General features: G+C 57.3%; 9 protein-coding genes across 9 annotated transcripts; 4 read left to right on the forward strand and 5 right to left on the reverse strand.

The window, feature by feature from the left end:
* Window positions 1–769: 769 nt before the first annotated feature.
* On the reverse strand, window positions 770–2,538 carry DCS_01376 (uncharacterized protein; the record flags this gene model as incomplete). The annotated part of the gene is made up of 2 exons (XM_040798708.1): window positions 770–2,032; window positions 2,107–2,538. The coding sequence occupies 2 exons, from the start codon at window positions 2,536–2,538 to the stop codon at window positions 770–772; spliced, it is 1,695 nt and encodes a 564-aa protein (XP_040659591.1).
* A 4,854-nt stretch (window positions 2,539–7,392) lies between these two features.
* DCS_01377 (uncharacterized protein) lies at window positions 7,393–8,602 on the reverse strand (the record flags this gene model as incomplete). Its single annotated transcript, XM_040798709.1, has 2 exons — window positions 7,393–7,719; window positions 7,775–8,602. 2 exons carry the CDS (start codon window positions 8,600–8,602, stop codon window positions 7,393–7,395), a joined length of 1,155 nt encoding a protein of 384 aa, XP_040659592.1.
* Window positions 8,603–9,210: 608 nt separating this feature from the next.
* DCS_01378 (MFS transporter) lies at window positions 9,211–9,884 on the forward strand (the record flags this gene model as incomplete). The annotated part of the gene is made up of 2 exons (XM_040798710.1): window positions 9,211–9,340; window positions 9,490–9,884. 2 exons carry the CDS (start codon window positions 9,211–9,213, stop codon window positions 9,882–9,884), a joined length of 525 nt encoding a protein of 174 aa, XP_040659593.1.
* A 188-nt stretch (window positions 9,885–10,072) lies between these two features.
* Window positions 10,073–11,655, reverse strand: DCS_01379 (phospho-2-dehydro-3-deoxyheptonate aldolase; the record flags this gene model as incomplete). The annotated part of the gene is made up of 3 exons (XM_040798711.1): window positions 10,073–10,383; window positions 10,483–11,262; window positions 11,610–11,655. The coding sequence occupies 3 exons, from the start codon at window positions 11,653–11,655 to the stop codon at window positions 10,073–10,075; spliced, it is 1,137 nt and encodes a 378-aa protein (XP_040659594.1).
* A 2,766-nt stretch (window positions 11,656–14,421) lies between these two features.
* Window positions 14,422–15,436, forward strand: DCS_01380 (uncharacterized protein; the record flags this gene model as incomplete). The annotated part of the gene is made up of 2 exons (XM_040798712.1): window positions 14,422–14,544; window positions 14,600–15,436. 2 exons carry the CDS (start codon window positions 14,422–14,424, stop codon window positions 15,434–15,436), a joined length of 960 nt encoding a protein of 319 aa, XP_040659595.1.
* Window positions 15,437–16,301: 865 nt separating this feature from the next.
* DCS_01381 (uncharacterized protein) lies at window positions 16,302–17,237 on the reverse strand (the record flags this gene model as incomplete). The annotated part of the gene is made up of 2 exons (XM_040798713.1): window positions 16,302–16,852; window positions 16,940–17,237. 2 exons carry the CDS (start codon window positions 17,235–17,237, stop codon window positions 16,302–16,304), a joined length of 849 nt encoding a protein of 282 aa, XP_040659596.1.
* Window positions 17,238–18,316: 1,079 nt separating this feature from the next.
* DCS_01382 (60S ribosomal protein L13) lies at window positions 18,317–19,250 on the forward strand (the record flags this gene model as incomplete). Its single annotated transcript, XM_040798714.1, has 5 exons — window positions 18,317–18,319; window positions 18,393–18,426; window positions 18,496–18,542; window positions 18,604–18,762; window positions 18,855–19,250. The coding sequence occupies 5 exons, from the start codon at window positions 18,317–18,319 to the stop codon at window positions 19,248–19,250; spliced, it is 639 nt and encodes a 212-aa protein (XP_040659597.1).
* A 278-nt stretch (window positions 19,251–19,528) lies between these two features.
* On the reverse strand, window positions 19,529–21,789 carry DCS_01383 (uncharacterized protein; the record flags this gene model as incomplete). Its single annotated transcript, XM_040798715.1, has 4 exons — window positions 19,529–20,221; window positions 20,327–21,165; window positions 21,220–21,471; window positions 21,579–21,789. 4 exons carry the CDS (start codon window positions 21,787–21,789, stop codon window positions 19,529–19,531), a joined length of 1,995 nt encoding a protein of 664 aa, XP_040659598.1.
* A 512-nt stretch (window positions 21,790–22,301) lies between these two features.
* On the forward strand, window positions 22,302–22,842 carry DCS_01384 (mitochondrial import inner membrane translocase subunit TIM16; the record flags this gene model as incomplete). The annotated part of the gene is made up of 2 exons (XM_040798716.1): window positions 22,302–22,304; window positions 22,420–22,842. 2 exons carry the CDS (start codon window positions 22,302–22,304, stop codon window positions 22,840–22,842), a joined length of 426 nt encoding a protein of 141 aa, XP_040659599.1.
* Between the last annotated feature and the right edge of the window lie 2 nt (window positions 22,843–22,844).

Below are 22,844 nucleotides of genomic sequence, written 5' to 3' on the forward strand. Positions count from 1 at the left end.
GGCTGGTGCATCCCGCTCTTGCCGATGATTTCTTGGCAGCCCTCGATTGCTGGAACCTGCATTCAGGCGTTCCTGTCCACGGGCCCATCTTCTCTCTCCATTTTCCCCCTTTCCCAATCTCCCGTTCGTCCGTGACCCATGAGGCATATTTCCTGGTGCCACCCGTCCTGGTTGTCGGTTCTCGATCATGGGCTTCATAGTGACCACCGAGTCATGCCGTTTGGGCCGTTCGCATCATTGCCGCCGTTCATCACATGGACGTCCATGCATACACGTGTGACGAGGCACATCGTCAGTCACACTGTCAGGGAGTACGCCGCATGCTCGTCGAGAACATCATCGTAGCCATCATGGCGTCACATGGTTCGGCGAATGGTGGCAGAGCATCGTGTAGTGCATACATCAGCAGCATTATTGTACGTGTGCTTGGCATCGTAGCCATCCGGCTCGCCGGCCCCGTCCGTCCGTCGGTCCCCCTGCAACGCGCCAGTATGGTATCAAGGAGGACGCACCGCACCCACGGCGAATACGTCCAATGTACATGTTCAACGCCAAAAACTCCTCCTATGAGCTCCACGTCGTTCGTAAGACACGGCGCCACGTGCGTTCGCATGTCAACGACAAGGAGAGGCAAGGGAAAAAAAAGAAGAAAAAAGAGGGTAACAAGGATGGGAATACAAGCAACGGAGCGAGCGTGTGACCGTGACCGTGACCGTGACCGTGACCGTGACCGTGACCGTGACCATGACCGTGTCGTGGCGCGCGCCCCTCAGCTCTTCGGCGCCGACTTGTACTCGTGCGCCGGCGTCTCCTGCCGCAGCAGACGCAGGTACCGCCGCCTGCGGCACAGGGTCACGTGGCGGTAGACGGCGGCCGTGGCGATGGCAAGTCCCGCCAGGGCCCAGACGAGCAGCGTCAGCGGTTGGGGGGTCGGCCTCCGCAGGGGCGCGAAGAGCGGCCTCGCGACGGTCCGGCTGTGCTTGGATACGACGTGCGAGTGCGCGAGGAACCTCCAGTCGCCGTCGAGGGCGACGACCCTGATGTACTCCTCCGTGTGGCGCGGGATGGGGATGCGCGTCTCGAAGGACACCTTGTCGACGACGTAGTGGTCGACAAACGTCGTGCCGTCGCGGTCGGGCCCGCTCTGCAGCACCCAGGCGTCGACCTCGGTCGCGCCGTTCCAGCTCACGTACACGGCGTCCTCGTCCGGCCGCATGGCCAGGTCGGGCACCGTGCTGGGCCGGCCGACCCAGCGGTGCTTCGAGGCGCGGTAGTTGGTCACCCAGCCGAGGTTCGCAAACAGGCGTGGGGCGAGGCGCGTGTCGCAGAGGACGTCGCCGTCCGGCGAGAACTCGGTGTAGCCGGCGGCGCCCTCCCAGCCGACGAGGACGTTGTCGCCGGGCAGGACCTGGACGGAGCCGCCGTGGGCGTTGAGCCCCCGGGGCTCGCGGTAGGCGCCGACGAGCGTCGCCGTGCGGCCGACGACGTCGAGCTCGATCATCTTGCCGCGGCTGCCTCCGGCGGCACCGCTGTCGAGGAGGGTGAGCGTCGTCGAGTTCCCGAGCCAGGTGGCGTGCCGGTTCGAGACAAAGGCCGTGGCCTCGCCTTCGGAACGGTCCTCGAAGTCGTTGTGGGCGCCGCCGAGCTGCCAGACGACGTGGCCATCCCCGCGGCTGATGCAGGCGACGGCGCCGAGGTGCTCCGAGGAGACGAGGTAGTTGCCGTCGGGGCCCTTGTCGATGCTGTTGAGGTGGAAGAAATCAACGGGGCCGCCGTCGGGCGCGGGCCTCGCCTTGCTCTCGGAGACGGCGAAGTGGTGCGAGGCGTGCCACTCGAAGAGCAGAGCACCCGAGTCGATGTCGATCTCTTGGAAGATGCTGTCGTAGATGGCGTCACCCGTCGCCGGCGCCCGGGCCTCCTTGCGGATGGAGAGGAGAGCGGTGCCGTCGGCGGTGATGCGAAACTCGTGGGCGTCGCCGTCAAAGTTGCCGACGGGTCGGATCGTCTTGTAGATCTGGTACGACTGGTCAAGCTGGACGGGAGGCGGTCAGCAACCAACGTCGGGCTTGCCGGCGCTCTCGGCGTCACCTTGGGTTTCCAACGTACCATTACATAGCCGCCGTCGGCGTTGGGGGCGCCCTCGGTACCGTGCCAGAAGGTGATGTAATCGTGATTCCGGTACCGCTGGACCTTGAGGTCGACGGCTTGCCCCCATCTCGTCTCGGTCCAGACGAGGTTGCCGTCGTTGTCGAGGATGACGGGCCCCGGGGCTTCGACGTAGACGCCACGCGGCTCGACGAAGACGAGGCCGCTTCCGTCGCACTCATCGCTGCGCCGCAGTAGGTTGGGCTTCGGCGACTGCGCACCGAAGGAGCGGTAGCTCTGACGCGGGTAGGCGCCGTGCCAGCCCCAGTCGAACCACGGCGAGGCTTCGAAATGGGCCGCGGCAGGCGTTTCCAACATCATCGCCGCCGCGCCGCCGCGAGGCGAGAGCCCGGCGAGGAGGGCGAGGCCTATGTTTGCCGCGGCGTTGCGCATGCTGATGCCTAGTCGCTTCTTCGACGAGCGAAGACGTCCCAAGCTCGTCGTCCGCCTGCGTGGGCAGTCGTAGCCAAAGGGAGGGGAGGGGGGGGGGGGGGGGGGGGGCCGAGTCTCGTGCCGTCAACAGCAGGAAAGGCAAAAGGCGGGCAGGCCCCTTCTATATAGGGCCGGCCGTATATTAGGGCTTCACGAGTCAGGTCCTGCACGTCGGTCGCACTAGCAATCGCAGGCAGGTGGGATGAGAAGGCGGATTGGAGAGTTGTCGAATCGAATCGAATCAAACAAGGGATCCTCGCAGCAAGATGGAGGAATCTCGTGCGGTTTCGTCTCCTGCCGTCGTCTTGCTTCGTGGTGGGTGCGAACCGAAGGCGGCAAGGACGGCAAGCAAGAAGCAAGGAGCAAGGAGCAGGGAGCAAGGAGTATAGCGCCAAGGAGCGAGGAGTGCGGCGAGACGAGCGATAACGAAATGCACCAATTCGGTCGTCAGACAGGTTCGACAGGTAATACTCTCAGGTCAGGTGAAGCAGGCGAAAGCAATGCTCTCCGTCATGTTCCGTGCAAGCATGGAAGGTGGAACGGCGTGGAACAGCTGGGTTGCTGATGCTATATAACGAAGATGACGCACTTGTATGAATTTCCATGCGTCCTTCCAAGCTCACCCTGTCCACGCCAGCAGCACCAGAGCAGGCGCTACTGGTATGGTATGTACAAGTACTAGTGATGGCGCACATGTACACGTACACCTACAACGGCGTGCATGTCGGTGCGTACGTGTACGTCCATGTGTGCGAGGAAGTACACGTAAGTACTGTGTGAGTGCCGTACATGTACTTGCCCGCCTGGTATCGGTACGGAGTCGTAAGTACAGTATAAGCTCAAGGTTTGGGGGTGCGGCGCCCAGCTTCCAGGGTCCCACCGCGCTGCGTTCTCGAGATGGACATGTAAGTATTACATGCACATCAGCATGCAAGTAAGTACTTACTCGTCCCTATGCTGTAACATCCGCATCCCACAAGCTGCTGCACATTCCAAACAATCCCACCGGCCGCTCCCTCCCTCCCACTCTCCCTGCGTGGATTCGTATGTCCCTACGTGTGCGGTGTAGGAGAACGTGCTTGAAGAAAGCCACCAGCATTGCCAGTAATCCCACCACGAGTGCCGACCGGACTGTGCCGAACCGCACTGTACTTGTACTTGTACTGTACCGTGCCGGCAATGCGTACCAGCAGTACGCTTACGTGCAATCACTGCACCGGGTACAAGCAGGTGGGTGTGCAAGTACTTGTGCCGCACAAATGTACCTTACTTAAGTGCAGTCGAGTACGGAGTAGGGTGTACTTACTTGTACTGTACACATTATTCTGAGCTGGCACGTACCTGGAATTGTACTGATACACGGCGAGTCGCCTATACGTACCGTGCACCAGCCCCGTGCTCGGCGCCCAGCGGCTGATTGGGGCCGTGCGGCAACGAGGCTGGAGCCCACGACCTCGCAAGCCGGCTCATGGTTGGTGGGTTCTGGCCGGCGACTGACTTCCTTCCTTCCAACGATAGGAAGATGGCGATACACGTGCGATTATCGCAAAGGGATCAATCAACAGCCTCTAGCCACCAAGGACGGGTACTTTGTCTTCCCCAACGACGAGCTTCCACATCCCCAAACGTTGAACGGCACAGGACGGCCTACCGTCCACGCCCATCGTCGCACCTCCAAAGTACCTCGGATATAATTCGTCGTCGTCGTCGGTATTAGGTGCCCATCTCGGCCTACCCGGCCAGCACGGACAAGTACCTGCCAATTCTGGGCGACGCATTGGTCCGAGACGAGACGCCCTCGACTTCACGTCCGAGACGAGACACAGACAAGGACAACACGCTGCTCTGTTCCCTCGCCCCGGCTGCAGCATGGACTGGTGGCTTCCCGAGACCAGAAGCCACAGTGGGGGAGGCCACGACGTCGAGCCGAAGTCGACGACGAAAGCAGCAAGGGCCAGAAGGAGGGCCGGTGCCGGCGAATCGTCGGATGTCGCGACTCGAATGATGATGACGAGGATTATCCTATCGCTCGCTCGTCCCCTCGTACTCGTACTCGTCATCGTCTCCTCTTCTCCTGTTCTCCCAGGAGGCGCTGCCTTCTCACCAACCCGTCCGTGCCTCGACCACTGGCTCTCTCGTCGTGGGCGCCAAGCTGTCCGTCGCAGGGCCGCCGGCCCTCGCCTCACGTTCGTGCTCTGCGCGAGCTAGTATTGTTCGCAACCCATGATTGTTCGCCAAAGGCCTAGTTTTGCCACCATCCGTACCGACCGCATGTTGGTGGCCAAAGGCGAGCTAGCGCGCGAGGCTACCGATGTTACGGTACGAGGCTACTTTTGTGGATGCCTGCCTGCCTGCAGGCTTGCTTGATGGATCTGTGTGCAACTTCCATCTCGCCTTCCATGACCCCCATCGAGCGTTGGGTCGGTTGTGCCAGCAACTCGTTGCGCCTGTTCGAGACCCGAGGCTTGCTCGACGCGCCGACGACGCTTACGATCGAACCTTAACCCTTCACAATAGCGGGTCGGCCTGGGCAACCAACGGTGCCACCGCCGCCGGCGCCGGCGCCGATGGCAGCGCCAACGCCAGTGCCTATCGCTGACCGTCCGCCTCAGTGCCGCCATCAAGAACGGCATGCTCGTCGGAGAGGCGCCACGAGCGATACGGCTCGGCCGTCCGTGACCCAATCACCGGGAAAGCCCTGATGCGCTAGCGCGTGCTTGATGACGCAGCCGCATGCAGGAGAAGGTTGAGGCCGGGAATGCAAAGGGGAATAAAGGCCTTGCTTCTGTGCCAGTTTCGCCATGTCGGTCTGCGGCGAGGGGTCCCTCGAGAGCTTCCAGGCCGGTCGAGACACGTAGCGAGAGCGGCTGCTGACCTGTCATGTAAGTATTCCATTTTCATTTTGTTTTTCATCTTCGTCATCACCATGGCCGCGATGCAAACGACAAGCCATTCCTTTCACGTGAATAGATGGGGGACCAAGGTCTGGGGTTTCGAAATTCATGGTGGGCAGGGACCCTCGATTCCCTGGAAAGTAGTGTGCGTGCTCCGTACAGTACAGCAAGTACAGTACCTAGTATACTGGGTCTACTGCACAACTGCAAGTGCCGCAGGACTACTCCGTACTACTTAAGTACTACTAGTATTCCGTGAGAGCTATGTACCAAGTATCCGTCAGGATGCTGTACTCCGTAATGTGCAAGTAATACGGAGTCCTGTACTCCGTACTCCGTACTATAAGTGCTTGTACCGACATGTAAGTGCAGTACTAGGTATGTAAGTATGTCGCTCCGCCATTTGCTTTGTGCCCAGACCCCCCAGCCGATGAATGAACTGCTTGGCGCTGCCGCACCACGTTTCGTCATGGACTTGGACATAAAAAGCATGCACAAGCCATCACACCTGACGCACACATGAAATGCCATCGAAACCTGTCCATCTCGAACCTCCCTCCCACTCCACCGAGCAAGAATTGATCACTCTTGAGCTCCGACTCGCATCGCAAAAATTAACATCAAATCGCTGCCGTCCAGATTGGCTCGAACCCCCCCTCCCCTCCACCCTTTACCCTCCACCCTCTACCCTCCACCCTCCACCCTGCAACCCCCCATCTCGAACTACATTTCCTAATTTAGCATTTGCCTAGCAATAATACACCTCGTCGTCTGCCGCCAGCAGCGCCCCGGGAGAGAGGGGGGGGGGGTTTTCTTGGCACATCCATTCTTGCCGTAGAGAGGATCGAATTGCTATCAGTTACTGGGTATTTCTGAGTAGTCAGGCCCCCTTTCCCCTGTCCGTCCGTACCGTACTTACTCGCACTGAAGTGGTTCATGCTTTTAAGCCCATGTACTTCAAGCTTGTAAGCCCATGTGCTTCAAGCTTGTAGCCTACGTAATATTGTACATATTCCATACTGCAAGTGCGCGGGTAGTCTCAACAGTGCTATGGGTGCTCCAAAAAACAAGCTCCAAGAATTCCCCCTGCCCCCCTGCTTGCGCGGCCAGCAAGCCACCCACATTCCCGACTAGCACTGCGACATCAAGACCGCCCCTCTCTGGTCCTTGGATTTCTCCATCAGCCCACAGCAAAGACATACGCGCGTACTTGAAAAGCTCATGCGCACGTGCGAGCGGTAGTAGCATCTGTGTTCGGGTTCATTTGTACGCATACGGAACTTGCCGATCTGTACGGAGTACCGAATGCTCTGTCCAACCCCTGCTGGAACAGCCCCGAGTGCGTTGTGCGGACAACTCCCACATCCCGACGGTACTGTCCTGATCCCTCTCGTCTCTTGAACAGTCCCTTGTGTTTCTCTCATCCTGTCATGAACGGACACACGTACTAGCCCTGGATGGATGACCGATCACCAAGCTGCCCATGCCATGTTCCTAGACACAGGACATGAACGGGTGGCAATAATTACGCTCCAAATCCGGTTCGGCTGTGACCTTGTCCGGCTGGTGGGCGGTCAAGCATCGATTATTCTAGTCGTGTCGCCTGAATGCATCAACGAGCGCGGCCGGGTGCTAATGCTCTCCCTGATGCACATCGGCTGTGATTCAAATGTGGTAACATTGGTCCTTGAGTTGTAGAATCGGATGGAATTGGAGATATCCAGCATCAGGGTATGCTTGCATTGAACAACCATTCCTCGTTTGTCGTCGAGTGCAGAATAGGCAGGCCACCTTCGCGTCCTGACATTTATTCAAATATTGGTCGTATCAGAAACAATCATGTGCACAGCATACGTGACTTTCTGCACGCTCGATCCATCAGATTGAGCCCGGGCGCCCCCCCTCGACGAATCTTCTTTTTTTACATCTTTCCCGTCAACCAATCTCGCTCCTTATTCTTGGACAAGCCCGCCGCTCCGGTGACGGGCAGGTTGCGCTTCTTGAGCTCGGCCTCAATCACCTTCCAGCGGCCGATGGCCATCTCCTTCTGGATCGGTCCAATCTTGCTGTCGTGCAGCTCGACGTTTGTTAGCTTCCGCAAGTCATCACGCCGCCTGAGCTGTTCCGCGAGCTTCGGTGCCTTCGTCGGCTTCGCCGTGAGCGTCAGCAGATGCTTGACCGTTCGCGCCGCCCCGAGCTTCGAATCGGGGATGAGGTTGCCTGTGAGCTGATAGAGTCGTTTTCGAACCTGCTCGCCTGTCAGAAACTCGATGCGTGATGCGGAAGCGAGGCAAAGCACGTACGGCAAATTTTTCCTCATCGCCCAAGCTGACGTCCTTCCACGACGGGTCCCAGGCCTTGATCAATTTCCTCGCCTCCTCCTGTGAGACTTTCTCGACCGCCTCGGCTGCTTCCTCAGCCTCGGACGTCAGGGCTCGGCATACAGATGAGGAGTTGCCCTTGAGAGATGGCTTGCCATCGCGGATCTGAATCTCGACAGCCAACGCTTCGTCCAGCGCATTCCTGTCGCCCGCCCTCCACTTCTTGGTCGACCACGGGGAAAAGGAGCCAGCCTCTTGCAGCGCAAGCACCTCGACGACCGCTCTTCGCAGATAGACCTCGATCACGTCCTTGTCCGCGACCTTTTCGGTGCTGGCAAATGGCCGAAAGTCGCTCTCCTCGCCCCAATGCCCCGGCTGGTGCCACCATGACCGGACCGTTTCAATCTCCTCGAGGCCCGAGGCGTCGGTGGCTGGTGCATATGTCGGGTCCGACGCTTTCAATTCTTTCTCCGACATCGCCTCCGTTCGCTTTGGCGGCAACACCAGGCGCGAGTCCCGAACGGCGGCGGGGGTCCTATCTCGACGCGGCATCGACTGGAGCACCTCTTCCGGCAGTTTCGACACATTCTCCTCCTCCGGCCTCTGCGTGTACGGGTCCTCGGGGCCGGGAGCTTCGTCCTTCCAGAGCTTTCCTCGAACCCAATCGGTATTCTTCCCTCGGGCGGCGCACGTGGTCGAAATGGCGCGAGAGCGAACGAAACATGATCGAGTGGACGACCACGACAATGGCGCGATGGCGAGTTGCAGATGCAGAGACTGCAGTCCCGACAACCGCGGTGCTCGAGCCATAGCTTGGAATATACGCCGGCTGCGGCACGGAAGGCACCAGGGACGGGAGACGAAGACGGATGGACCGATGGGCGACCGAGGTCAGGATGTCGACAACGCAAGCAGCGTGTCTGCAGACGTTCGAGTAGGTGACTTTTTTAGTGGATGCGCAAGTTCGGACCAACCAGGACTTCAGGAGTCGTCGATTCTTTTGGCTGCGTTCAGGGGGCCCACCAAAGCCAATCCCGCTCCCGGTACTCCGTACGCTTACTTGTACTTGACGGAGTACTCGCACTGGTGATTTCCTGCTGGGTAGGTACCTAGTACGGAGTACTCCGTACTGTAATTAGTACCAAGTACTTACTGTAGGTACTTGCACTTATAGCGCCTGCAGTAAGTACCTACAACTATTATGTGCTCCGTACATGTACTCGTACATGTACTTCTTACTAGGCCGTTTGACACATAGCTGTGCCATGTACTACTTACAGTACACTGTTACGGAGCACAACTACAGGGCTGCTATAGGACATGCAAGTACATATTAATACCTACTGTACAGAGTACGGACGGAGTACTTGCATGTATTGACGCATCTGCTGAATCAGTTAGCTTCCGAGCCCCCCTACATGGCGGGTGAGACTTTATTCCGCCGCCTCGATCCTCCGTCTTTCGCATCCCACTTCAACAGCATCGTCATGCCGAGGATACTGCTTCTTTTGCTTGCGATAGCGGCCCTGGTGGCCCTCGCATCAGCCGGTACGTTCCCTAGTCCCTCCTCTATCCGTCTCTGTCCATCCGTCCATCGCTACGCTTCCGCCCGCATCGTTCTGACGGCGGCCTCGTCACAGCTGCACCGACTTTCTGCAAGTGCACGTGCTTCAAGAACAGCACAATCGTTCCTTTAGGACCGGCCGGCCACGCCTCTGTCCTTCGACGATCACCCTCCTTCGACTCATCGGTCCGCCATCATCACCCCCGTTCCCTGCTGTTTGATGGCGGTGCCAGCAGCGACGACGACAACAACTACCGCCGATCGGCTTCGGCATCATGCTCCGAGTGCACAAAGGCCTTCTGCCTCAGCCAGGGCATCGGCTTCTGCAAGGATGCCAAGGACGAAAACGTCGTCACCATGTGCTTCCAGCGGGACAGCAACAAGGACAAGATCATCGTCTGGGGCTTCATCCTGGGCACCGTCGGCCTCTTGGGATGGACAGCCTTCAAACGGGTGGTCGAATGGCGCGACGGCAGGGGCATCAGTCGGCAAGACATAAACTACACACCCATGGTGCACGGCCAATGATGATTGAACTCGCAACGTACATAATGTCAACGAATATAAAGTCCTCGTTTCAAGATATCCCAAAATCAAACGGAAGCGCCGCAAGTCTGCTCCGCGTCATGACACCATCCCCTGGTCCGGTTGAAGATGCAGGCATGCATGCCCGCCCGCGACGCAACGTCTACACCGCTGTGCTGTGTTGAGCCCTCTCAATCCTCCTCCAGCATGCTTACCTTGGCCTTCTCGCCGCTGGGCGCGTCGCCATTGACTGCCCGACGGGCGCGAACGGCGTCGGCCAGGTCCTCGAGCACCGAGACGGTGTCGTCCCAGTGAATGCAGGCGTCGGTGATGCTGATGCCGGGCTTGAGGCCCGAGGGGCCCTCGGCGGGCACCTTTTGGTTGCCCTCGTTAATGTTGGACTCGATCATGACGCCGATGATGGCCCTCTCTCCCTCACGAAGCTGATCGCTGACGACTTTGGACACCTTCGGCTGGTTCTTGTGGTTCTTCTGAGAGTTGCCTGCCAGTGAGCGAAGCTCGTTAGTCCACCGTGCAACGACGAAAGAAAGGAGCCAAAGCACGGGAGCGAATGGTTCCAGTGGCTGTCATGGGAACGCACCGTGAGAGCAGTCGACCATGATGGCCTGCTTCTGGCCCTTTTCGGCGAGCGCCTTCTTGGCCGCCTGAACGCTCTCCTTGTCAAAGTTGGGACCGTTCGTTCCGCCGCGGAGGATGACGAAGCCATGCTCGTTGCCCTTGGTGCGGGTGATGGCGGCCAGGCCCTGCTTCGTGACTCCCATGAAGTGGTGCTTGGAGGCGGCAGCGCCGATGGCGTCGATGGCGACGCCGAGGTTGCCGTCGGTGCCGTTCTTAAAGCCGACGGGAAAGGAGAGGCCGGAAGCGAGCTCGCGGTGGAGCTGGGACTCGGTCGTCCTCGCACCGATGGCGCCGACGGAGATGCAGTCGGCCAGGAACTGGGGGGAGATTGTGTCGAGCATCTCGCTCGCGATGGGCATGCCGTTGGAGGTAAGCTCGACGAACAACCGGCGGGAGACGCGCAGGCCCTTGTTGATCTGGAAGGAAGAGTCAATGTCCGGGTCGTTGATGAGCCCCTTCCAGCCAACCGTGGTGCGAGGCTTCTCGAGGTAGGCGCGCATGACGATGCACAGATCATTCGACATCTTCTCGGCCAGGTCCTTGAGCCGGCTCGCGTACTCGTGAGCGGAAGCGGGATCGTGGATGGAGCAGGGGCCGACGACGACAAGCAGTCGGTCGCTGCGGCCCATGACGATGTCGGCGGCATCGTTTCGTCCCTTGACGACGGTCGATACGGCCGAGGCGGTCATGGGAATCTCCGAGGTGAGAAGTGCCGGAGGGATGAGGGGATCCTGGCCGAGGACTGCTCTCCGGGTCAGCTAGTTCTTGCAAGTGCCTGAGCAATTCATCTCCATTATTCCTTGGCGGTGCCGATCGGAGGGAGGAGCGTGGGAGTGGTGTGGAGGGGTAGCATGGAGGGGTAGGTGGACTGAGTGCTGTGCAGCGGTAGAGAGCAGGACCAGTGCAGAGTGTTGGGGCAGAGTAGGTTGAGACCGGGCCGTGAAATCATCAGCACCATCAAGCGAAGCGAGCCCTTGCCGATCCTCATGATGCAACACAAGGTCGATCATTTCCATGGCGACAGCAGAGGGAGGAGGAGGAGACCATGTTCCTTCAGTCGTACGACGGGCTCGTCATCCAAAAACTAACCTCTCGTATCGTCCGCGGCCTGCGGGGGCAAATCCATTCCAGACATTGTGCTTCTCTGATGGCAGGATACGGATGAATGTTCAGCGGTTCCGTCGGTCGATCGATCGATCGTAGCCCGTGTTTGGCTATGAATTTGCAGAAAGGTCGGTTCGCGAGCCGAGTCAAGTCACTCTCCGACGGTCCTACCCTGGAGCACGCCGTTGAGCTATGCTGCTGGGACGATGTTGATTCAAGGGGCTTGAAGCAAAAGTAAAAACGAGGCACGGCGTCGAAGAGAGGTCAACGTCTGGAAGGGGAAGTGTCTCGGGCGGCGAGTCATCCAGGCTGTGATATGGACTGAATGCTCCAGGTGTACTGATGATAATTTTGAGGTAACCATTTTGACGAAAGCCAAAATTATCAGACCGGAGCAGCGTCGGAGGAGACCCCACCAACCCCCAAGTCCCAGTTCGTAATAGTACCTAGTAGCCACCAACACCGCTAGTGATGGCGAGGTGTACTCCGTACTCCGCAAGTACTGTACATTAGTACTCGAAACCTTGCACTAGAGGTATTCACCTCCTATTATTCCAGCTGGCAACGATATGCCACCTTGACCTGTGCTGTGTGGAGTACTTACTGGTCTGCAAGTACTTACACGTACTGTACGGAGTACATCTGCAGTAATAGTACTCCGTATTACTTGTACGATTCTGGCTGGTGTTCTGTGTGCCGTCTTACTCTGTCAGGAATAGCCACATGAAATCGGACAAGTGCTTGCAATCTAATATATCCTGCCTGTTGCTCAGTCCGCCATGTACACCATCTCGATGGCAACAATGGCATCAATAGGCAGGCAGTTGGTCTGGCTAGCGAGCCGTTCAAAAGGAACACTGGTGCCGTCCCTTGCTTCCTGCTGCCCAACGACGCAACAAGTCAAGCCAACAAAGGCGGCCCGTTTCATTGGACGATGCAAAGTACGCCTTACGACCTACTGGCAGGGCATGCATGAGGAGCCTGAGAGTATCGCCCTCCGTCAACTTGAGGTGGGCACCGTCGCAGATGACGCCTAAAACCACAATACGACCGGCATACTGTCCTCGGCCATCAGGGCCATGAGACAACAGGAGCTCTCTGCAATGCCCCGGTTTAATTCATTTGCAAGTGCCGACCGAGACTGTACTGTACATACTTGTACGGAGTAATAATTATTATACATGTGCAGCATGCGGTTATACCCCTTAGGACTCCACAATCGTACGAAGAGGCTCAGCACCATCAATGTACTTACAACTACTCCGTACATGTACAAGTACTTCTGCAGGCACAGGTCAACTTGCCAGTTGTCAGCACTCCGTCCTTCGGCTCCCCCTTGCAGCCCCAGTGAGCGCCTGCATAAGCGTGCTCATTCGTCGCCACCATATGTCAGGTACCAGCCAACCACCCACTCTCTAACTACAAAGGGGGGGTGACAAAAAAGGGGCCGTCACAGCTCAACTTCATGCTCCCCAGAATCCAGAATCAAACCGCCAAGGAATCGCCGTCGGCCGTTGTCTGTTCATTCCCACGTAATTCATCACCAGTTCCAAATTTCCGTCAATGTGGTGCCCGGCAGTCTTGGAGTTCGACCAGCCGTTTTCCTCTCGTTGTATGGCCAGCCGAAATGTTCATTGACCTGTGCTCGTGCTGCTGCCATGCTGGTACCTTGACATGCTACCTATACCTAGTATGTAAGTAGTTGCATTCGAGTACGAAGTGTCAGCACTCCGTGCCGTACTAACGTGGCAAGGCCACGCGTACGTTGATAGCCATCGTTCCATTTGTTTTTGTCAACCAATGACACCCCCGCCCGAAGCAAACCAACCATCCTGGCTTTTCTTACTCGTGCACTCGCTGTTTTGGCTGCCATGCACACGAGCATACGAGCATAGCCATCGCCATACTCCGTAGAGCGCAGCAGCATCAGCGATTCGTGTCGCCTCTACGCAGTACTTTCTTATTTGCTTGCTTTTTCATGCCATCGCCCATCATCCATCGCCCATCATCCATCACCCATCAATCATCGCCCATCAATCGTCGCCCATCAATCATCACCAAGCCGAATTTTCCCCACCCTGCCGGCCAGGCTAGGGAATTGGGCAATCGCGTAAACCGTTGCTGCGTCCAACCACTCGTTTCGGCCCGGCTTCCCCAGGGCCAGATCAGATCCGACATCACTGCTCCAACGAACAGTTCCCCACCATCCTCCCCCAACCGTCCCAAGACTTGAGCCCGTGTTTTACCTACCTCTTGACCCGCGACCTCTTGCGCTGCGCGTCTCGACCGCCTTCCGTCCCCGTCGCCATCAATTCACCATCAGCACCCGCGAGTGCTTCTACCCGCTTCCTCCAACCTCGACGTCGCCCCTGCGAGACCTCCCTGCCCACCATTGCGAAACGGTGACCCGTCGCCAGCACCGCCGCTTGCGCTTTTGGCATCAATCCAATTCGTTGCAGCCTTTCCTTCCACTCGGCCGCACCCCGTAAGGGCGCTTGTCGGCAAAGCAAACATACTGCTCCAGTCTTGACTCGACCTTGAGTGTCCTGACTCCCTCGCACTGCGACTTCCCAGACTGTCACCGTGTCTCACGAATCGCGGGCTACAGCGGCAGCTGTGCAGCCTTGCTCAAGCTGCAGCCTGTTGGCCACCGTCATTCTCCCTACTCCTCCCTGCTCCCATCACCATCACCATCACCATCTCCACTCTCCACTCTCTCCCCCAATACCGGCATTAGCAGCGAACCTTTTTCAGCCCTGGCTCATCGAATATGTTTGCAACAGAACACTACAGCAACATGAGTGCGACAGAACACTACAGCAACGTGAGTGCGATGGTGCCTGGTGCCGCCAGGAAACGTCTGAGGGAGGAAGATGTAGTGGCCAGCAGCAACTGCACTGGATTCGTCGACCATCCAAATGTAGGCGCTACCCTTTTGCCGCATCTTGCTTCGACCTTGCTGACAGGTTGCCCAGAAACGCTTGCATTCCCTGCCTCTTCGGTCCGCTTGCAGAATTATGCAGCAAAAATGCCAATCCTCCTTCCAAGTGGCGCCACTCACCGAGAATGCGAACAAGGCGAATTTTCAATCTCACCATGTGCCCTGGTCCTCGCCTCCCGCACCGCCCGCACCCCTGGCGGCAACCGTGCTGGAGCAAGATACGGAGATGGAAATGGCTGACGCCAGCCCCCCTCCACATAATGAAGCTGCGGATGACCGACCGTATGGGCACTCGGCCGACCATATTCCTACACCTGTCGAAGCCAGCAGCGTCGGAACCGCCGTCACAGGCCACAACGCCGAATGGGCTGGCCGGAACCCACATGTCACGCAGATGAATGGTGTCGTGAATATGGGCCACCACCAGACAGGCTTCGCCGAGAGCAGCGTTGGGCATCGGGCCGTCGGCAGCTATGGAAACGAGGGCGCCTTCCCATTGAGCGGACATGTGCCCTCGCCTCCATCCGAACCGACCGACTCGCTCCAACTCCAGGCTTTCGACTCCTCAAGCATGATGGTGGATGACGAGACGGCGACTTCATCTCGATACACGGACATGGCTCCATGCTCCGTCGACCATGCCAACGCCATGGACATTGAGCTGCCCAAAATACAGCGAACCAGCAGCTCCGAAACCGGCTCTACCGCCTCCTCCCCTGGAAGACGGGGCCACGTGCGGAGCAAGCATACCGTCAACTCGTGGACCTGGCAACCTGGCATGACGAAGAGCTTCAGTATAGGATACCGCTCTGACTGCGAAAAGTGCCGACTCAAAGTCCCTGGCCATTTCAACCACATTGTCATCTCATAGGAGGGTCACAAGATCTTGGTCGACTCCAAGGGAAACGAGATGGCACTGAGCACTAGCATGGTGCCCTCCGTCCCCTGGACTGAGTAGAGAGCTGTCGTCGGCTGAGGAGGCTCGATCCTCGAGTCTTGGTCCATGTACACCGAAGAAGAGACCCCCTCTGATGCCCACCCCCCCTCCCCACCAAAGGCAAAGGCCGCAGTTCCGACGAGTTCCTCCACGCCCCCCGACCGCAATGCTTCCGAACCATCGTCAAAGGCGCCAGGGTCACTTGCTGGAGAGGGGATTGCAGGCTATGGCTGCCAGGGAAAACTATTCGCCGGATAATCCACCCAGAAGCGCACGTCACGTTTTTCTGTTGCTGGGCACTTCTACAACCGTGCGTATTGGACGCCCATGTACTGTACTATTTGGATTTCTTTGCTCAATCACGTACTGCGCGAAAGCGTTTATTGAGCACAGCGGAATGGTTTGTCACAAGAAAGAAAACAGAAGTAGCACGAAATCCATCCGCTTCGAGAATCCCGCCTCGAGGTCGGGAGCGAAAAGCAGCAGCGCAGGCTTAACGTATCGTATATAGCATCCAACGGAGACAAAGTGCGGCGTTTGCCGTACGCCATGCCTTATGCAGGTGTTCCAAAACGCAACGATGCCCATGAATTCACATGTTCCTTCTCGTATCAACGTGTGAGGTGGTCGAAATCAGCTCCCCAATGCTGATGGAGCTTTCAATTGGACAAAATGACTCCTGACGCCATCTCATGCACAATATGACGCAAAATTTGCTTTCCACCCATGCATCCTTGCTGGATCATATGACAAAACATTGCGAAAAATGGAGCCAGCATTTGCGAAAACAATGAACGGATCACCAGGGCCACCATCCTTTCTTTCCAGAGGACTGTCCTGAACTCCCAGTCTCCAGACCGAGCTGGTCCAGGCTGCCTCCACTGCGCTGTGCCGCCTTTTCAGCCTCCCAGACATCTCTTGACCTGGCTTCGATCGACTGCACGTCGTCTGTGGACGTGTTGGCGGGCGCTGCCGCGTCGTTCGGCGAGGACGCTGCCTCGTTAGGGTTTTGTCCGCCAAGAAGGCCTGAGAATAGACCGAAAATTCCCTTGCCCTGCTTCTTCTCTGCAGCCTGGAAAGCGGGCTGAACACGTTCCTCGAAATGTGTTCGTTGTTCGGGCGGCGACAGCAGAGGCGGTAGCCTGACGCCCGTCTCTTCAGCCACACGATTTGCTTCTTCAACGAGCGCGATCTGCTCCTCGGTTGCTTGACCTTTGACGTAGGCGATGCGAGCGGCGGAGAGAGAGTCTTCTTCGAGCTTCTTCTGCGCTTCGATCCATTCGGCACGACGGGCACGGTTGTAGCGCAGCATGTCCCACACGGAGTAGACACTCACCACACCGGCAACAGCTGCGTCCTTCTTCAGTTTCGATATTTCCTTGACGGTGCATTTGGACCGAAGGGGGCAGGTTCGTTCTTGTGACCGAGCTTACTTACCCGTGAAGACGACGATGCCTCCGACAGTCCACCGGTGTGCCACATCCAAGAATCTCCTTGACGCATCAATCACCCGATCGGTCCTGCTGATCTGTGCCTTCTGCGCCGCAAGGTGTGCTTGTCGCAGCCTTCGTACCCGCTGCTCTGGCGTCTCGCCAGGAAGCCGTGGTGACGGCCTCGCTGAAGCTGCAGCAGAACCGGAACCAGCTGCTCCCGGAGTCTTTGCTGTCGCGTGTGGAATCGTCGACGTGAAGCGCGTGGCGTCCTTGACGCTCCTTGGTCCCATTCTGGACGCCATGGCGGAAATCTGTGACGAGCTGACGGTGAGGTTGGGTGTTTCGCCTGTCCGCCGTGGTACGAGAACGGGCAAGATTCGTGAGTTTTTTTGGGGCGAAGGGGCAGCTGGAGAAGGGTGGAATACGAATAATATGATTGGGGCGGAGAAAGTCCGGCGATGGACCTGCTCGAGTTGCCAAGCTTTCGCAAGATGCAACTGCAAACAATTAAGTAATACAATTACTTAAAGTACTCCGTACAGAGCACAGCAATGACAAGTTTCCTGATGAAAATCAACTGCTTCACACAACTTCTACAGAGAACATGGGTTTTGCACCAGTTGAGCCAAGTTGCGTGGCAGGCTGTTGTACTCCGTACTGTACGGTAGGATGCCTGAGCTAGATGGACCCAGGCGTTCCGTGGACCATCTGTTGCATGGTTTCGACAACGACAGGACAAAACTGGTGGGCCTCATGGCAGACATGCGGCCCCCATGCATTCACGCTCTCACGGAATGCGCCCAGATGCGTCTATACGCGGTGAGTGAGCCGCAACCGATCCAACGCTGTGGATCTGTCCGAAACTGTTACACAAAATAGGGCGCTTTCAAACAACAATCTTCTTCATGTCACTGCTCCAGGCAATGCACACAATGAAAATGAAAATGGTGGGTATCAAAAATTCCGCCTCCCATGGCCCCGAAGGACAATGGAGCAAGGGACGACTCCGCGCTGTGCAATGCAGGCCTCCCCAACTGAATCCCCCGATTCTTGAGCTGGGGAATTCGAAACAAGGTAAGTATGAAGAAGAAAAGAAGAAAACGAGCAAAGGAGCGGACGGCGACGGGATTTTATAGCTCGTTGCTTAGCGTGAATGCCTGAGGCGGCTAATTGGTGAGGCATCAAGGCCGCGAAATCTTTTAGGCCGGCCACGTGACGCACACAATAGATTTTTGGTTTGCAGGGCACACCCCACTCGGTGCGCATCGGCTCGCCGTAGGGCACGAAAACCCTTCGATCAATTTGTCGAGCCTCCATCTCCGAAATTTCAACGCCTACCGAACATCGACAACAGGAGCGAGTTTGATCGCAAGCAGGCACAATGGTACGAATACTCGCCGATCAGCAACGCGACGACATCAGAGAGCATTCATACTGACGGTTATTTTTTCCCGCAGGCGATCAAGCACAACCAGAAGCTCGTCAACAACCGTAAGCGCCCACGGTCATTCGGATGACGAGACGCCGACACCACGACAAGACGACTGACTTCCTTTGTAGACTTCCGCAAGGATTGGCAGCGAAGGGTTCGCACCCACTTCGACCAGGTACGCGATGATCGAAAGCGAACGAATCATGTCCGGACTTCGTATTGACAAGTTGGAATAGCCCGGAAAGAAGGCATCGCGACGCACTGCCCGCCAGGCCAAGGCCGCTGCCGTCGCTCCTCGCCCCGTCGACAAGCTGCGCCCGATTGTGCGATGCCCTACCATTAAGTACAACCGCAAGGTCCGCGCCGGCCGGGGTTTCACCCTCGCTGAGCTCAAGGTACGCCATGTCGAGAGCAATCTGGTGACAAACGGATGATTGTTGCCAGTTGCACACTGAGGGGGACTGAATGGATTCTGACTATTCGGCAGGAGGCTGGTGTTCCTCGGCGTCTTGCACCCACCATCGGTATCAGCGTCGACCACCGCCGCCAGAACTTGAGCGAGGAGAGCTTGGCGATCAACGTCGCTCGACTCAAGGCTTACCGCCAGCGCCTGATCCTGCTGCCCCGCAGGTCCAACGCCCCCAAGAAGGGTGACACCAAAACCGACCTGTCCAAGGTCAACAAGGCTGCCACCGTCTCCTCCGTCCTGCCCATCGCCCCCACCGACCTGGCCGTCAAGTACATCAAGAAGAGCGAGATGCCCAAGGAGATCGAGGGCGGTGCCTACACCAAGCTGCGCCAGGCCCGAAGCAACGCCCGGTACCAGGGTGCCCGTGAGAAGCGTATTAGGGATAAGGCCGAGGCCGAGTCGGCCAAGAAATAAACTGGCAAAAAGGGAATTGGTGTTTGAGGATTTTGCTCTTTGCGTCTCTAAGGGAGTGGCAACGGCGGTTCCAGGCTCTTATGGAATTATTGACAGGGTTGAGGAGGAAAGATACTCTAGATCCATGTCAAGGAACTATTGCATGATGACACCCTGCCTGTATTAAGCTGGTCAATGGAAGCATTACGTGAGCGAACTTCAGTCATGCAGATACCCAGAACTGTCCATTTCGCCTTTCTACAAGCGTCTGCGAAGAGAAAGAGATCTATTTCCGACGATTAAGTTTTTTTCGCGGCAGACCTCTGCGCGACAAGCAGCTCGGTGCCCTTCTTTACCAACTCTTGCAGTATCGAGAGCCTCTCTGGTTGCAGCGTTCCAGCCGAGTTCCTCAGCATTTCGGTGCACAGCACCAGCGCATTCTCCCTATCGATCTTGGCCATGTTGGCTTGCTGGGCTGGGTCCACTTGCTGCGGCTCCAGCTGCAGGGTCGCATCAATGGACGGAGCATCAACCGACTGTACTCCACCAGCAGGCGCATTCTCGACCTGCTTGTCCATGTCCGCTAGGGATTCCGCCTCCTCGCGCCCCGTGATTGTCATCGAGAGGGCCATGAGCACGGTGTGGATTTCGAGCAGGTTGGCGATGACGGCCGCACCGTCGTCAGAACGGCTCATGAGTGCGAGGACAAACCAGGCCTCAGAGCGCAGAGTTGGCCACTTCTCCTGCGCGATGAGGAATGACAATGGTCCGCGAAAGTTGTGCTTCTTATAGAATACACTTCGTCGCTTTCCATCGTCCGTCTGGCCTGGGCAGCTCTGCTGCTGCCTAAGGGACGGCCCTGATAGACCCGGATCATCGCTCGCGCAGAGATTGACTTCTTTCCAGCCTGGAAGTACATTGGCCAAGGGTGTTGTAGAATGTAGGACGCGGCACAACGCAGCGATGGATCGAGATGCCTCGAGCCGCGTTGGCTCAGAGTCAGAACGATTAAACAAGGTTATGATATCGCCGATACTGGTGTGGCCATGGTCCGGACTCAGCGGATCGGTGCTGAGAGGAGCACATGCCCGACATACGTTTTCCGCGCAGTTGAGTAGCAGCAACCTGATGAGCGAGATGGCAGCGAACTGCACCTGGGGCAAGGTATCCAAGTTGCAGATGCGGGGAACACAGGAGCGCTCCAGCAGCTTGCCAAGCCTTGCTTTGTTCTGGGCGGGAATTGCGAGGTTTTTCAGGAAGGACAGAGCCAAGTGGAGTAGTTGAGTGTCAGTGACGGAAGGGCTGGACAGGAGAGAGATGAGTGGAAGATGAACAGAGTGCTTATCGACTAAGGCAATGGAAACTTGGTCGGATCGTGAAATGTTTCCCAATGCAAGACAGGCCGCAGCCTGCAGCGGAGGACTTGTGGCCCGGATCCAATCGAGAAAAGATTGCGGCACATCCGAAGTAAGTGGATAATGAGATTCGAATGAGTCATTGCCAGTGAGGTCCGCGAGGGTGGCGAGAAGAGCGGTTCGGAGTTTCTTTAACTCAGTCACCGTATCCGGATCATCCGACGGCTTAACGTCAACATTCATATGGGCGTGATAGAAGGCATTGGTGAACAAGTTGAGGCAGTTCCCGGCCAGCAATTTCGACTGCAGGCCTTCGTTGGCAAGATAAGCCACTGCTACACTCACGAAGGAGATGAAAACATCGGGGTCCTCCTTGGCGGGTGAGCTCATGGCAAGACGGAGAAGAGTTGGCACGGTCTCGGGGACGGCCATCAGTGGCTCGCCTTCTTGCGCGATGAGCAGCGCGAGTATCTTGCAAAAGTATGGGATTATGGCGAGGTAGTTTGCGATCACAGGCGATGATAGTAGGGCGATGAGCTTGCTACTCAGACGAGACTGCGACGCCAGAAGCTGGGCAGGTTCTGTTGGAGCTGGTGAGGGCTGGAAATAACCATGGCGTACCAGGGCGGACGTACCATAGTCGACCATTACGTTGTACAATACAGGGATGGTGAAGGGAATGAGAGTCTCATCGTCGAGCTGGCGGATCACCGCCAAGAGTCGGCCGTCATCGACTGTCCGTTCCCGGTTCTCGTCCGTGTCCGCGCACGAATTTCCCACTATGCGCAGGGAGTGGACTCTGAGTCCTTTGCTGAGACCTTGGTCGGCCAGGGCTTCCAGGAAGAATTCAAGGATACCGGATCTGCCAAACGGGAGACGCCAGGCAACTATCCAAGTAAGCCGCCGCCCAGGCGAGGTGGGAGGAAAATAAATGGAAGCCCACGGGTGCTCAAACAAAGCTTCAAGTGAGAAGTCTATGACAGAGTCAACCTACCATCTCTGCTACCATCGCCGAGTTTCTGTGCTATGATTTCCAGTTCGCTCGACTTTGCCGACAGTAATACCTGGCACAAGTTGAGAACTGGTGACAGGAATGCCACTCTATGCTCGCGAACGCTCTCCGTCTCGAGTGAATCGTCATATTCATCTTGGGACTGACCACTTCCGTGCTGTTGGAGCAGAGCCTCGATATCTTGAGGTGTCATGACGAGTAACGAGTTGGGAACAGCTCCAATATGCTCCCAGTGTTCGTCCCCACCGCAAAGTTGAATATCCGCAGGTCCACGATCCCAAGCTGGAGCAAAAGGCCAATAAAACGACTGGGAAGTGTGCCTGTGGCCTGAAACTCTGAGAGATAGCTCAGGTTCAAGCTTTCTCTGGGTGGAAACTGAGGCGGTGAGGGAGACCAATCAGCAACGGATTGGGAGCTTTAGTGGTCCTCACCGACTTCCCTGCGGCTTCGATGGCCCATGTTCGGCTAAACCCCTGGCAGTGAATCCCTGAGTTCCAAAGTACTTACGGTTGGTACCTTGCTTGAAGTATTTCCAACCACGGCAACATTTGGCGTCAGGACGAGGAAAAATCGAACCCCCTCCCCCCAATCTCACGATATTGTCTGTCAACATCACGAGGGCATATCTCCCTGGCAGTCCGCAAATAAAACGAAGAGTCGCTCTCTGATAAGATCCTTCTTCGTGGGGTACACGCCTCCGTCACAATGGTATGCTTCACTGCCACCTTCTCGTTGTGTCAATGAAGCGGACGATCGAGCGACGAAGAGGCGCCCTAAGGTCCACACGTCTTTGACTTTCGCCAGGCTGACTTGATTACCGTAGGCGCACCGCTTCGTCATCACCGCGTTCTTGACCGGCTCTCGTATCCTCGGCCGGTCTTTCATGGCCGCGTACAAGCAGGCCCAAGCCTCGTCACAATACCAACGCGCCCAGGGCAAAGCCGGCGGCGTCGGAGCTTCGGGCCGAGCCTCGCTGTCATCCGGCATGACCCTCGACGAGGCGTGCCGCATTCTCAACGTCAAGCCTCCTGCCAACGGGCAAGCCAACATCGAGGAGGTCCTGGAGCGGTACAAGCGGCTCTTCGACGCGAACGACCCGCAAAAGGGCGGCAGCTTCTACCTCCAGAGCAAAATCGTACGGGCCAAGGAGCGGTTCGAGAGTGAGCTCGGTCCGATACGGGAAAAGATGGAGACCGAGGCCGAGACGACGGAGGGCTGGAAGCCCAAGGTCTACAAGGATCGGTAGTC

Source organism: Drechmeria coniospora, chromosome 01 (genome assembly GCF_001625195.1).
Source record: "Drechmeria coniospora strain ARSEF 6962 chromosome 01, whole genome shotgun sequence".
Taxonomy (NCBI): Eukaryota; Fungi; Ascomycota; class Sordariomycetes; order Hypocreales; family Ophiocordycipitaceae; genus Drechmeria; species Drechmeria coniospora.